Source organism: Lolium perenne, chromosome 7 (assembly GCF_019359855.2).
Source record: "Lolium perenne isolate Kyuss_39 chromosome 7, Kyuss_2.0, whole genome shotgun sequence".
Lineage (NCBI taxonomy): Eukaryota > Viridiplantae > Streptophyta > Magnoliopsida > Poales > Poaceae > Lolium > Lolium perenne.
The window spans coordinates 254,580,119-254,593,628 of NC_067250.2; the positions used below are offsets into that span (position 1 = coordinate 254,580,119).

General features: G+C 46.8%; 1 protein-coding gene and 1 long non-coding RNA gene across 5 annotated transcripts; one reads left to right on the plus strand and one right to left on the minus strand.

The window, feature by feature from the left end:
- The first annotated feature begins 6,762 nt into the window (after positions 1 to 6,762).
- On the plus strand, positions 6,763 to 8,525 carry LOC127313428 (acyl transferase 7). The gene is made up of 2 exons (XM_051343933.2): positions 6,763 to 7,351; positions 7,509 to 8,525. The coding sequence occupies exons 1-2, from the start codon at positions 6,890 to 6,892 to the stop codon at positions 8,346 to 8,348; spliced, it is 1,302 nt and encodes a 433-aa protein (XP_051199893.1). The 5' UTR covers positions 6,763 to 6,889; the 3' UTR covers positions 8,349 to 8,525.
- A 1,278-nt stretch (positions 8,526 to 9,803) lies between these two features.
- Positions 9,804 to 13,289, minus strand: LOC127313436 (uncharacterized). Of its 4 annotated transcripts, none has more exons than XR_007858996.2 (4): positions 12,895 to 13,289; positions 12,143 to 12,264; positions 10,499 to 11,404; positions 9,804 to 10,399 (listed from the first exon to the last, which is right to left on the minus strand). It is a non-coding gene; the product is annotated as an uncharacterized lncRNA (long non-coding RNA). The 4 variants fall into 4 exon arrangements; XR_007858995.2 differs by having other exon boundaries at positions 9,804 to 10,085; positions 10,207 to 11,404; XR_007858993.2 differs by having other exon boundaries at positions 9,804 to 10,120; positions 10,207 to 11,404.
- Positions 13,290 to 13,510: the final 221 nt, after the last annotated feature.

The window sequence follows — 13,510 nt, forward strand, 5'->3', positions numbered from 1 at the left end:
ACAAGCATGATAGGATCCGAATTTATTCAAACACAAACAAAAATAAAAGCACACAGACGCTCCAAGTAAAGCACATAAGATGTGACGGAATAAAAATATAGTTTCACTAGAGGTGACCTGATAAGTTGTTGATGAAGAAGGGAATGCCTTGGGCATCCCCAAGCTTAGATGCTTGAGTCTTCTTAAAATATGCAGGGATGAACCACGGGGGCATCCCCAAGCTTAGACTTTTCACTCCTCTTGATCATATCATATCATCCTCCTCTCTTGACCCTTGAAAACTTCCTTCACACCAAACTCAAAGCAATCTCATTAGAGGGTTAGTGCATAATCAAAAATTCACATGTTCAGCAAGGACACAATCATTCCCAACACTTCTGGACATTACCCAAGGTTACCGAAATTTAATGGAGCAAAGAAACCCACTCAAACCAGTAAAAGAGGCAATGCGAATTAAAAGACAGAATCTGTCAAAACAGAACAGTCCGTAAAGAATAATTTTTTCGAGGCACTTAACAGGCTCAGATGAAAAAGCTCAAATTGAACGAAAGTTGCGCACATATCTGAGGATCACGCATGAATTTTTTCAGCATTTTACGAGTTTCCTACAGAGAGATCAACTCAAATTCGTGACAGGTAAAAATCTGTTTCTGCGCAGAAATCCAAATCTAGTATCAACTTTACTATTAAAGACTTTACTTGGCACAACAACATGATAAGGAGAGGTTGCTACAGTAGTAAAAACTTCCAAGACACAACAAAACAGTAGTAAAATAAAAACATGGGTTATCTCCCAAGAAGTGCTTTCTTTATAGCCATTAAGATGGACTTAGTAATTTTAATGATGCTCGCGTAAGAAATAAGAGTTGAAGCAAAAGAGAGCATCAAAAGCAAATAAGAAACACTTTTAAGTCTAACCCACTTCTATGAAAAGGAATCTTGTAAATAAACAAGTCATGTAAGCATAATGCAACAAGCATAGGAAGGTAAAACACGAGTAACTTCAAAATTTTCAGCATGTAGAGAGGTGTTTTAGTACCATGAAAATTTCTACAACCATACTTTCCTCTCTCATAATAATTTTCAGTAGCATCATGAACAAACTCAACAATATAGCTATCACATAAAGCATTCTTATCATGATCCACATGCATAAAAGTATCATTACTCTCCACATAAGCATAATCAATTTTATTAGTAATAGTGGGAGTAAAACTATCATAACCATCATTGTAATCATCATAAATTGCAGGCATGGTATAATCATAATAAACTTTATCCTCCATAGTAGGTGGCACCAAAATACCACTATCATTATAATCATCATAAATGGGAGGCAAAGTATCATCAAAGAAAATTTTCTCCTCAAAACTTGGGGGACTAAAGAGATCATTTACATCAAAACCGACCTCCCCAAGCTTAAATTCTTCCATAGCATTAGCAATAATAGTGTTCAAAGAGTTCATGCTAATAACATTGCTACAACTATTTTGCAAACAAAGTTCAATGGGTTTTTTAATTCTCTCTTCAAACACATCATGTCCTAATTCAATATAAAGTTCATAAAGATCTCTAATTTTTTTGTTGTTTTCCATTATGCCTAACTAGTGAAAATAAAAACAAGAAACAAAAAGATATAATTGCAGGATCTAAAGGAGATAGCTTCGAGCACTCACACACCGGCAACAGTGCTAGGAAATAGCTTAGTAGTCAGAGGATGTGAATACCTTTTACCTTACCTCCCCGGCAACGGCGCGAGAAAATAGCTTGTTGCCGTGGGAGGCAATTCTCTGTGGTGTAACTTTTCTTCAGATCCCCGACAACGGCGCCAGAAAATAGCTTGATGTCTACGCACGCTTCTATTCCTGTAGACAGTGTTGGGCCTCCAAGAGCAGAGGTTTGTAGAACAGCAGCAAGTTTCCCTTAAGTGGATCACCCAAGGTTTATCGAACTCAGGGAGGTATCCCTCTCAAGCAACCCTGTAATTAAGATACAAGAAGTCTCTTATGTCCCCAACACACCTAATACACTTGTCAGATGTATAGGTGCACTAGTTCGGTGAAGAGATAGTGAAATACAAGTAATATCGATGATTGTAGGTAGTAATTGCAATCTGAAATAAAAATGGCAGCAAGCAAACATGTAGCAGAACTTGTTGGAAACGGTGTTTCAATGCTTAGAAACAAGGCCTAGGGATCATACTTTCACTAGTGGACACTCTCAACAATGATCACATAATAAATAAATAACTTCTCCTCACTTGTGCTACTCTCAAACACTCTCTTGTTGGATAACAAACACCATTCATTGTGTAGGGCTACAAGAGCACCCTCAAGCCGGAGTAAACAAGCTCGACAACTTCATAAAGGAATTACACACGATGTGCACACTGTCACCGTCACACCGTGGAGAGTGAATCCGGAGTTCATATTAAAGTAACCTCTAGAGTGCATAATAGACTGTTGCAATTTAGATCGAGTACTAACATAGCATACACACTGTCAACAATAGCTATGAAAGGGGGAATAGATCGCATTAATACTATCATAGTAATAGTTAACTTCATAATCTACAAGAGATCACAATCATAACCTACGCCAAGTACTACATGATGCACACACTGTCAACTTTACATCATGAAGGAGGAATAGACTACTTTAATAACATCACTAGAGTAGCACATAGATTAATAGTGATACAAAGCTCATGATCACATAAAGATCACACCATGGGAGAGAGAGATGAACCACATAGCTACCGGTAGAGCCCTCAGCCTCGGGGGAGAACTACTCCCTCCTCATCATGGGAGACAGCAACGGCGATGAAGATGGCGGTGGTGTCGATGGAGATGACTCCGGGGGCAATTCCCCGTCCCGGCGGCGTGCCGGAACAGAGATTCTGTCTCCCGAAACTTGTCTTCGCGATGGCGTGGCTACGGAACTCTTCGTGGAATATGACTGGATATTTTAGGGTTTTCGCGACTGGAAGAATATATAGGCGGAAGGGCGGCCTCGAAGGAGCCAGGGGGTGCCCACACCACATGGCGGCGCGGCCAGGGGTAGGCCCGCTCCCCCCTATGGTGTGGGTCCCCTGCTGGCCGCCTCCGACTCTCCTTCGATGTTCTGGAACCCTCCGTGAAAAATAGGGCCGTGGGCTTTTGTTTCGTCCAATTCCGAGAATATTTCCTGTGTAGGATTTCTGAAACCAAAAACAGCAGAAAACAGGAACTAGCGCTTCGGCATCTTGTTAATAGGTTAGTCCCGGAAAATGCATCAAAATGATATAAAGTGTATGTAAAACATGTGAGTATTGTCATAAAACTAGCATGGAACATAAGAAATTATATATACGTTTGAGACGTATCAACAGACATAATAAAAAGAAACTAGCACTGTGACACTTGTTAATAGGTTAGTCCAATAAATATCATAAAATGATGCAAAGTGCACATAAAACATAGAGGAATTGGTGTAAAACAAGCATGGAGCATCAAAAATTATAGATACGTTTGCAACGTATCAGGGGCCACGGCCAATCCAAGCGTCTAACCAAAAGCTCGTCGCCTTCCCATTGTTGACATAGTGTCTGGCCCCAAGCTTAAACAGGTGTTTGATCTTCTGGATACTATTCCAAACCTGAGAGCCTCTCGTATGACTAGCGGTGAAAATATCGCTGTCCCTGAGGTATTTAGCCTGAATAAGCGCCTAGAGCCCCTACTCATTTTGGTATAATTTCCAAACCCACTTCATCAGAAGGGCAATGTTCATGAGCTTAGTGTTAAGAATCCCAAGATCACCCTGATCTTTGGGCTTACACACCGCCGCTCAATTTACCATGTGAAAATTCCTATGGTCCACCACTCCTTCCCAGAAAAATCTGCATCTAGATTTGTCCATGGTTGTGTGTGTCCCATCGTACAGGAGATACAAGCACATGGCATTAGTCAACTCTAGCCTTGCCGCAGAAGACAAAAAATTGCCTTGCAATGGGTCAACCCTATGCCCCACAGCACCCGTTAAGGGCTTCCAGTCCTTGAGTCTCAGGCATCTACCACTAACTGGCAGGCCAAGGTATGTATTCGGGAACGCACCCAACTTGCAGTTGAGCAAGTGGGCAATCCTCTGTTGTTCAGAATGGTCGACCCCCAAGACAACCAACTTGCTCTTCGTGAAATTGATCTTAAGACCAGACATATTCTCGAAGCACAACAGAAGAAACTTAAGTTCGCAATCCTGACATCATCCGGCTGTATCATAATCATGGTGTCGCCGGTGTATTGCAGGTGAGAACCCCCCCAGGGATCAAGTGGGGCACCAACCCCTGGATATGGCCAGCCTCCCTAGCCGATTCTACAATCCTGGCAAGATCATCTGCCATCATATCGAAAAGTAGGGGAGAAATCAGATCTCCCCGCCTGACACCCCTTGCATTCTAAAATAAGGGCCAATCTCGCCGTTAATGTTGATATCAGTTTTTCCTCCCGAGACCAGCAGCATCAACCGATGGACCACCCCAGGCTCGAAGCCGTTACAGGAGAGAACCGTACGGAGGAACTCCCAGTTCACTTTGTCGTACGCCTTCTCGAAGTCCAGCTTCAGAAAGATGCCCCCAAGCTTCTTTGTTCTCACTTCGTGGATAATATCGTGCAAAGCCAAAAACCCCTCATGGAGGCTTCAGCCCTTGATGAAGGTCGTCTGGCTCTATCAATGGTACGGTGGGCTATCGGGGAAAACCTAATCGTGTACACCTTAGACACAAACTTAAAAATAACGTTAATAAGAGCAATGGGCCTGAACTGTTTGATCGTGTCAGCCTCAGGAAACTTCGGGATGAGAGTCAGCACTCCAAAGTTAATTCTAGAAATGGCCGCCCTCCCCAACGCAAAGTTGTTCAGGAGGTTAAGAATCGGCTCTCTTAGAACTCCCCAGAAGTTCTTGAATAAAGTCACCGGAAGCCCATCCGGGCCAGGCCCCGAGTCTGGCCTCATACCTGCCAATACCTCATCCAACTCAGCAGCGGTAAAGGTGACGGCTAGGCTCGAATTCTGCTCACTAGAGATCTGTCTCCCCAGCGGCCAGCACCTAGTGTAACGAACAACACATGCCTCTCCCTTAGCACCCATGAGATCTCGATAAAACTGGTAGATGTGGGTTTGAAGCCCCAGCTGATCCAACACCTCCCATGTGGTCGTAATCAGGCTGGAGATCATGCACTTACGACCCCTCCCATTTGCAACTGCATGGAAAAATGCCGTATTCGCATCCTCTTTAAGAATCTAGTGGATCCTCCCCCTCTAACGCCAGTATTCCTCGTCTTCTCTGGCAAACTGCATAAGTTGTCCTCGAGGAAGTATCACAAAGCCCACCCTTCCTCATCCAGACCCACTGAGTCAGCAATCCCATCCAGCTCAATGATGCGACGAAGGATCCCTTCCTTAACAGGCTTTTTCTCCTTCCCTAAATTCGCCCCCTAGCCTTTTAGGAATTGTCTAGTCTCCCTCGACCACTCCTGCCGAAAATCTACTGAATTCCAGCAAGGACCAGTCAAGGCCGCCAACTCAGTCAACTTATCAGACAACATATCTTTAAAACCTAGTCGCCCCAGCCACCAGGTTTGAAAGAAGAAGCGGTTGGGCCTCACCAGACTCCTCTCCCCGGAGGAGAGAAGGAGCGAGGTGTGGTCCGATCGAATCCTAGTCACCGTGGACAGCGAGCACAAGGGGCAGCACGCCTCCCACGACGGCGTCACAACAAATCGACAATCCCCCTCAGGAAGAACCTTGTGTTCCATAACCGTCGTAAGCATACCGACACCCGGTATCATCTGATTCTAGACTATGTTGCGGCGGGTCGTCTTGAAATCGACTACGTCAACACAAAGCCCAGCTTGCTGAACTTCTGACCGAAGTTCTCGAACGTGTTTGCTTCCTATACAAGACAAGGTTAAGAGGGAGATGTATGATCAGAACTTTGTAACCATATCGTATGGTTTACAAAAGCCGTATGTTTTACACGACACTAAATCCTTGTATTCATCGTTTTCATTTATTTGTTTAGCATCGAGTTGGAGGCGAGATTGAGAGAGTGGGGACTGAGACTACTCATAGTGGGAGTAACTTCACTAGTAACTAAGTGTCCAACTCAGCAAATTTGCTTATGTGGCAGTGAGTTAATGAGGAGAGAGGAGGATGGAGTAACATAGCTAGTTACCGTAACATCACACTTTCCAAGATACAATGAGTCTATAAGCTAATTAATGAAGACATCTATGATACTACTTTGATGTTACTAACCATTATGAAGGTAGTAACATGTGCATGTTACTACTCTATGTTACTTCCCACTATGACTAGTCTAACAAAACTAGTGTCAGTTATGTATCCTTTTTCGGATCAAGTGTCTATTTTAGCTTTATCGTATAATGTCAACTTTATCGTTGTTAGGCACGAATAGTATATCACTTCTAGAATGAGTGTAGTACTACATTGTGAAAGCACGATCTTCCTATACATTTCTTTTGCTGAGGGAACGATCTTCTGTACATTTAGTTGTTGTATATGAACTTGACCAATATTCCGAAGTATTTCCATGTCAATGCGATGAAAAAGTTTTTAACAGGAAATGGCTAAATCCTACTCCTCCATCTCCGAGATCGTGCGGTGGGCAATCCTTATCACATCCGGTCATCAACAACAACTCGCAAAGACCAGTCGTAGCAGCTACCACACTGCAATTTCACAAGACCTTGTATACAGTATAAAAAACCAACAACGGTCGCAGCTTTCCTCTTCCCCAGGTGAGCCAGACAGCCAGCGAGTGCGCCACCACACCTACCAGATCTCCGCCTCGCCGGCTGGCCACCCACATCCCCACCGCATCCATCCACCACCATGAGGACCGCCGGCGCGGGCGCGGTAGCCGCCGTGACGCGCGTGGCGCAGCGGGTGGTGGCCCCGTCGGCGCCCACGCCCGGCGGCGAGCTCCCGCTGTCCTGGCTCGACCGCTACCCCACGCAGCGCGCCCTCATCGAGTCCCTTCACGTCTTCAAGGGCCGCGCCGCCGGCGACTACGCCGGGGAGTCCCCGGTGGAGGCCATCGAGCGCGCCCTGGCTGCCGCGCTCGTGAGCTACTACCCCATCGCCGGCCGCCTCGCGGCGAACGACGCCGGCGAGCTCGTCGTTGACTGTACCGGCGAGGGCGTGTGGTTCGTGGAGGCCACGGCCTGCTGCACCCTGGAGGAGGTGGACTACCTCGAGTACCCGCTCATGGTTCCCAAGGACGAGCTCCTGCCGCACCCCACCTACCCCGCCGACGACCCCCTCGCCGAGGACTCCCTAATCCTTCTCGTCCAGGTAATTTAGCTTTAGCGAGATGGCAAAAATTCGATCTTTTTTTCTTCTTAGAATGAGTCCATCCATGTCCTTGTTCTGGGAGCAATTCTTGAGAGAGTCAACGGCGTAGCTAGCAGCAATGGTGATTAACTGAATGTCCCCAATCGACGCAATGCAGGTGACGAAGTTCGAGTGCGGCGGCTTCGTAGTCGGGTTCCGGTTCAGCCACGCCGTGGCGGACGGGCCGGGCGCGGCGCAGTTCATGTCGGCGATGGGCGAGATCGCGCGCGGCCGGTCGGCGCCGTCGCTGGAGCCGGCGTGGGGCCGCGAGGTGATCCCGAGCCCGCCCGCGGCCTCCGTGGGCCCGCTCCCGATCCCGACGGAGCTCCGTCTCCAGTACCTGGCCATGGACATCTCGACGGAGTACATCGACCACTTCAAGGCCCGGTTCCTGTCGCAGACGGGCCACCGCTGCAGCGCGTTCGAGGTGCTGATCGCCAAGGCGTGGCAGGCGCGCACCCGCGCCTTCGCCTTCGCCAGGGGCTCCCCCGTGCACGTCTGCTTCGCCATGAACGCGCGCCCGGCGCTCCGTTGCCCCGCGCTCCCGCACGGCTTCTACGGCAACTGCTACTACATCATGCGCGTCTCGGCGCCCGCGGAGGCCGTCTCGGACGCGCCGCTGAGCGACGTGGTGCGGCTGATCCGGGAGGGCAAGAAGCGCCTCCCCGCCGAGTTCGCGCGCTGGAGCCGCGGCGAGCTGGAGGCGGACCCGTACCGGATCACCTCCGACTACCGGACGCTGCTCGTCTCCGACTGGTCGCGCCTCGGGTTTGCCGAGGTGGACTACGGGTGGGGCGCGCCCGTGCACGTCGTGCCGCTCACCAACCTCGACTACATCGCCACCTGCATCCTCGTCCGCCCCTCCGCGCACAAGCCCGGCGCGCGCCTCATCACCCAGTGCGTCGCCGCCGACGGCGTCGACGCTTTCCACCGGGACATGATGCGCCTCGACGACTGAGCTGCGATTGATCGGGCCGGCCGTCGGTACCTGCTGCCGGAGCAGAGGAAAACTATACCGCTGCTGCTACGCCCGCGATACATACATACATAATACGCGGCCTGTAATGCACAGCATCGTTGTAATGTTTGATTGATTCGTTGTATTCGATTGAATTCGTTCGTTTTTTGCCACTTAGCGATTCTTCTTCGAGATAGTTTACCAGCCTTGCTGCCAGCCAAGAAGTCTGCAACGATCGATCGAGACATCGAGTTGGTGGGAAGCCGCTGTCTCCTCTCACCTAAGCAAAGCAAAGCAGGACTTGAGTAGTAAGCACGGCGCGAGGAGCAAGCTGCGACCTGACTGACATGGGCTTCGTCTACCTTGCGCGCGTCCCAGTCAATCGCGATCCTGGTTTGTTGAGCTCCGGTAGCGTGCGCGGGTGTTAAAAATCGATTCTTTGCTTCTGCTCATCTCGGTGGCTTTTGTTGCGATGGCGACGCTTAGCACTAGCACGCGTGTGCTGGTGTGTTTGGCTGGTGATTCGGCGGTTCAATAAAAGAAGAAGCCGTTGCTCGTGTTCCAGAAGCTTAGCTACTGACCGCTCAAATAAAGAAGAAGAAGAAGTCTTCTTCTTCCCGTGTTTCTTGCCACTTGCGCCGCTGCACAGGCTGCCGAGCTTAGCTGCCGCCTGCTGTTGCCGTATCATTTTGTTCGGTTCTGCCAGCTTAAACCCTCTTGTTTCTGAACTGCTGTGAACGTGGTTCGGCCGGTAGAACAAGTTTGGGTGAGGGAATTGACGGGTGCCCAACTGCCACCGGAGTCCTCACATCTCTGTCGGTGCTGCCTGCCGTATAGCGGCCTGTGCCGACAAAAAAACCACAAAATTGACAAAAAGTCCGGCGCAAAATAACCTGCTTCTGAATTCAATTCACCAACTAACCTTCTAGAACATCTCCAGCTGTGTCCCTAGTTTTTAGATAAAAGGCACTAAGTGCCCAACTTTAAATTAATAAAGCCCTTAGGTTCGATAACAACGGATTAAACATGTTGCGGCATACAGCTTCGTCAAAGTAAAACATGTTGCGGCATACAGCTTAGCCAACTAGGATTCTACAACACGCTGCGTCGACCTTCCCCCGGAAGTAGACTGGTGGCCCCCTTCGCCACTCTTCACGGCACATTTGGTGCGGATGCGGCGTGTAGTAGCTTGAGTTGGGTGGCCAGCCGTGTCCCTAGTCCCTACATGGTGTCACGCAACCGCACCAGATCACGCTTATGGGGGCGCCGACAACGCCTACCGCGTTTGCGGTCCTCTCCTCAGCCACGCCCCCAAGACGGCATCCCTAATAGATTTTTGACTTAATTTTTTGCAATTAGAAAATTACAAAAATGAAAACACACAGTGTCGGCCATAATTTGAAGTACTGGCAGCCAAAACGCCACAAGGTCCAACACACATATTACAACACCGCATGAATAGAATGGAAATCAAATGGAAGATGGATCCTCCGCTGTTGGCGTCCGCTCTTCCACGAAAGATGACCCTTCCATCATTCCGGTGTCGTCGATGCCCTCCTTTATTGCAAGATGGCGGCCTGCTCCTCCATATACCACGTCTTCGCCTTCGGGTCCATGTTCAACGTGCCGACAATCAAGATCATGAGAAGTCCACCTTCCTTTTATTCACCGCAACTCATTACTTCTCGAGCTCGATCATGTTCTTGCTTCTTCATCATCATCACCCACCTTGCATCACTATAGGATCCGTCAGTTTAGGTGTGCTCGTGGATCTGACAGAGCCCGGATTACTAATCATCCAAGTAAAAACATATTGCAGGCTTTTGATACGACGAAATTGGAACATGGTGGATCATACTTAGTTGGCAGTTGGCACCCATGAAAAGCTTCATGCCCAGATGAAAATCCATCACCACCATCATCTTGGCATGATTTCCACACCAACACCACGTAGTTCCACCCTCCCGGGGCAACCTTGCACCCTTCATCTTTGTCGGCTTATCAGCATGATCCGAGCAAGGCAAACTCATAGCCCCTACCAAGCTAGACAACTAACACAATAATAAATCACGAAGAATCGATGAGGGTTTTTATAGGACTGGCTGAGGAGAAATAGCGGGAAAGAAGTGACGGGAAGGAGAGGGGCTTACTGCGTTGGCCCAAAGTGGCAGGAGCTTATGTCTCTAGCTTCGAGAGGTAAGTCCTTTACTCGGCCTGCCGTTGTGCAGGGTCGGACGCCTAGGCGCTAACCGAAGCAGCATCAAGCTGTTCTGCACCTACTGCGCTAGCACTGAGAGGTTGCCCCGTACCACACTAGGCTCGAGCGGTGGTGTATTATTCATGCAAAATCCTAAAATTGTGTGTTATCTGCAAAATTCGATCTTTTCTTGTCTATTTCATGGCTTGGAAAATTAGGGCCCGATCCACCCTACCTTTATATTGGTTCAAAACTGATTTTCTAGAGACTGTGTTTAAAACTGAATTTACTCGTTTAATCACCATTAAGTCTTACCTTAACTTAACTGGCTCATACTCTACTCTAGAATCCTCTAAGTGACTACTTGTTTTATTTATGAAGCTGTGTAGATACTTAAGAAGGTATGGACAAATAAACATATAAATGCACTAGAATACTATAGTAGTCATGAATTTATTTGCTTAAGAATGTTTTATTTATTGTTTTCCTATAGGTTTGGCAAAATGTATCTAAGCAGGTAACAAAATGTATGTATAGTTTTGGCAAATATGCATACATGATCATGGGTACACAATTTTCGGCTAGTTCTGTTTAAAATATTATTGTGAGATAGTGTATCGAAAAATGTGTGAATAAAAACAACATACATTACGTGAAATGATGGTTTATTTTTTATGAGAAGTTTTTACCCCTGGCCCTCCAGACAAGTCTAGTTATTATAAATAAAAAAGTCTAGTATAAATACACAACAAGTTCAACCGTTCTGGATTTGGCGTCGTCAAATTAGTTTAAAGTTGTCAAATTAGTTGAACCTCCGCCTCCGCCGCCACCACCTCCAGGTCCAGCTGCTGCGCCTCAACTATGAAATAAGCAAGTAATTCGTAAAACTACTTTTTTTAAAAGTCAACATGAAAGGGTACGAGTTTATTTAAACCAATTGACATTATCCGTTCATCTAATTCCAATTCAACAGCTTACAAAAGTTCGTTCGAAAGATTGATTAGTTTAGTTAATAATTGTGTTTACTCCTTTTGTTGCACCACCAAGATATTGTCAAGTACATACATGGATCAAAAAAAAATCTAATTAACTAGGTAATCTGCAAAACCAGTATATTATCTCAAACAGGGTACTACATATTTCATTTTCTATTTATGTTGCACAATATTTACAACATTACTCTAATATGATGAACGAAATGCAGCTCTGACTGCCTTTCCGTAAAAAAAAAAAGTTAGTAGTAAGACTAAGAGTTATATGCGTGAAACATCATTATAATGCATGGTTTCTACACTTAAAATAAAATTAAATCGTGATATTTAAAATTCATCAATTGATGGTACCCAGTTGCTAGCAAGACACACAATTACAACTTATTGTTATGTTGGTGAATTGGTATCCATGATCCAAGTTCTTAGGACCGCGGGAGATACCCTAAAGCGTCAGTTAGATAGATGTTGTTCCGAACTAGCAAGATGATGGGTTAAATGACTGAGATGATTGTTCCGGCTGCGTTCCACACGGCCTACCATTTTAATTCTGAAACACCAAACAAAATTCTAACCCGAATTCAGACAAGTAGGTTGGTGAATCTCACCGGTCGGCGAGGAAGAGGAGGAAGTCGTCGTCCAAGAACCGGTCGAGCTGCTCTGCGCCTACCGCGCTAGCATTGAGAGGTTGCCCCTTACCACGCTTGGCTCGAGCGGCCGTGTATTATTTCTGCAAAATCCTAAAATCGTGTATTAATTGCAAAATTCGATCTTTTCTTGTCTATTTCATGGCTTGGAAAATTAGGGCCCGATCCACCCTACCTTCATATGGGTTTAAAACTGATTTTTTCGAGATTGTGTTTAAAACTGAAGTTACTCGTTTAAAAATCACCATTTAGTCTTACCTTAACTTAACTGGCTTATACTCTAACTCTATTCTAGAATCCTCTAAGTGACTACTTGTTTTATTTATGAAACTGTGTACATACTTAAGAACGAAACGCGCGCGACGTGTGCTCGATGGACCACGCGCAGGCTGTCTCCGTTTTTCCTTCCCAGATCAAACGAGATTCGATATCAAAACATCCTAACCCACCTATTCTTTGCTCCTTTTAGGATGACTTCCACATACAGTACTACGTGGAATTTGAGCCGCATAAAACACTGGCGCTGCATACAGCCAACACGTGCTATGTATTTGTTGACAAGAAAAAGGAGATGTAAAAAAGAAGGAAGGCAAAATCATCCCAAGATTATGCTCGTCTTTGATTTCACGGCCGGAACTGGGCGCAAAGACGAGAAAAACAGATCCTATGATGTAGAAGAAGAAAAGGATGGAGAGGCATGCATGTTAATTTACCTCTAGGACGAACGGCCGGCGGCTCCAAACAGCCTCCTCCCTATGTATGCAGCCGTCTTCACCACGGAGGCCCAGTCTAGAGCGGCAGCAAGCTCATTCCCCATGCCACGCCATGGGCGGCGGCGCCGCCGAGATGAAGCATGGCAGGCTCGTCTCCTCTCCTCTCCTCTCCTCGCCAAAGTCCAAAGTCACAAGTCACGCGAAGCCGACACGCGGCATGTGGTCATGGGGCTTGTACTTATAGATGGAAGGAGGGCCGAGAGGATTTGGGGAAGATTTAAATTTTCAGGAAAACAAGGCTGGGGGAGAGCGGGAAGAAGATCATAGCTAATTTCTTCATCTCCTTGATCATGCGGAGCATCGGACCGCTGGGATTTGCCTTGCCATGGATAGGTGACATGGACAACACATGCACCATGCAATTAAATAGCCAGTAATCACAGGCTAAATTTGAGGCAATTTATTATGGAATACGGGAGGGAGAGCAGCTCAATTCTGGAGGTAGTTATTATTGACTGTAGGGTTCCCGAGGGAGGACTTCTTTTGGAATTTGGAGGAGAAACCCAATCTCTCCAGATTAACGTTTGCTTTTTTCGTTTCTTTTGGCCTCATCGAA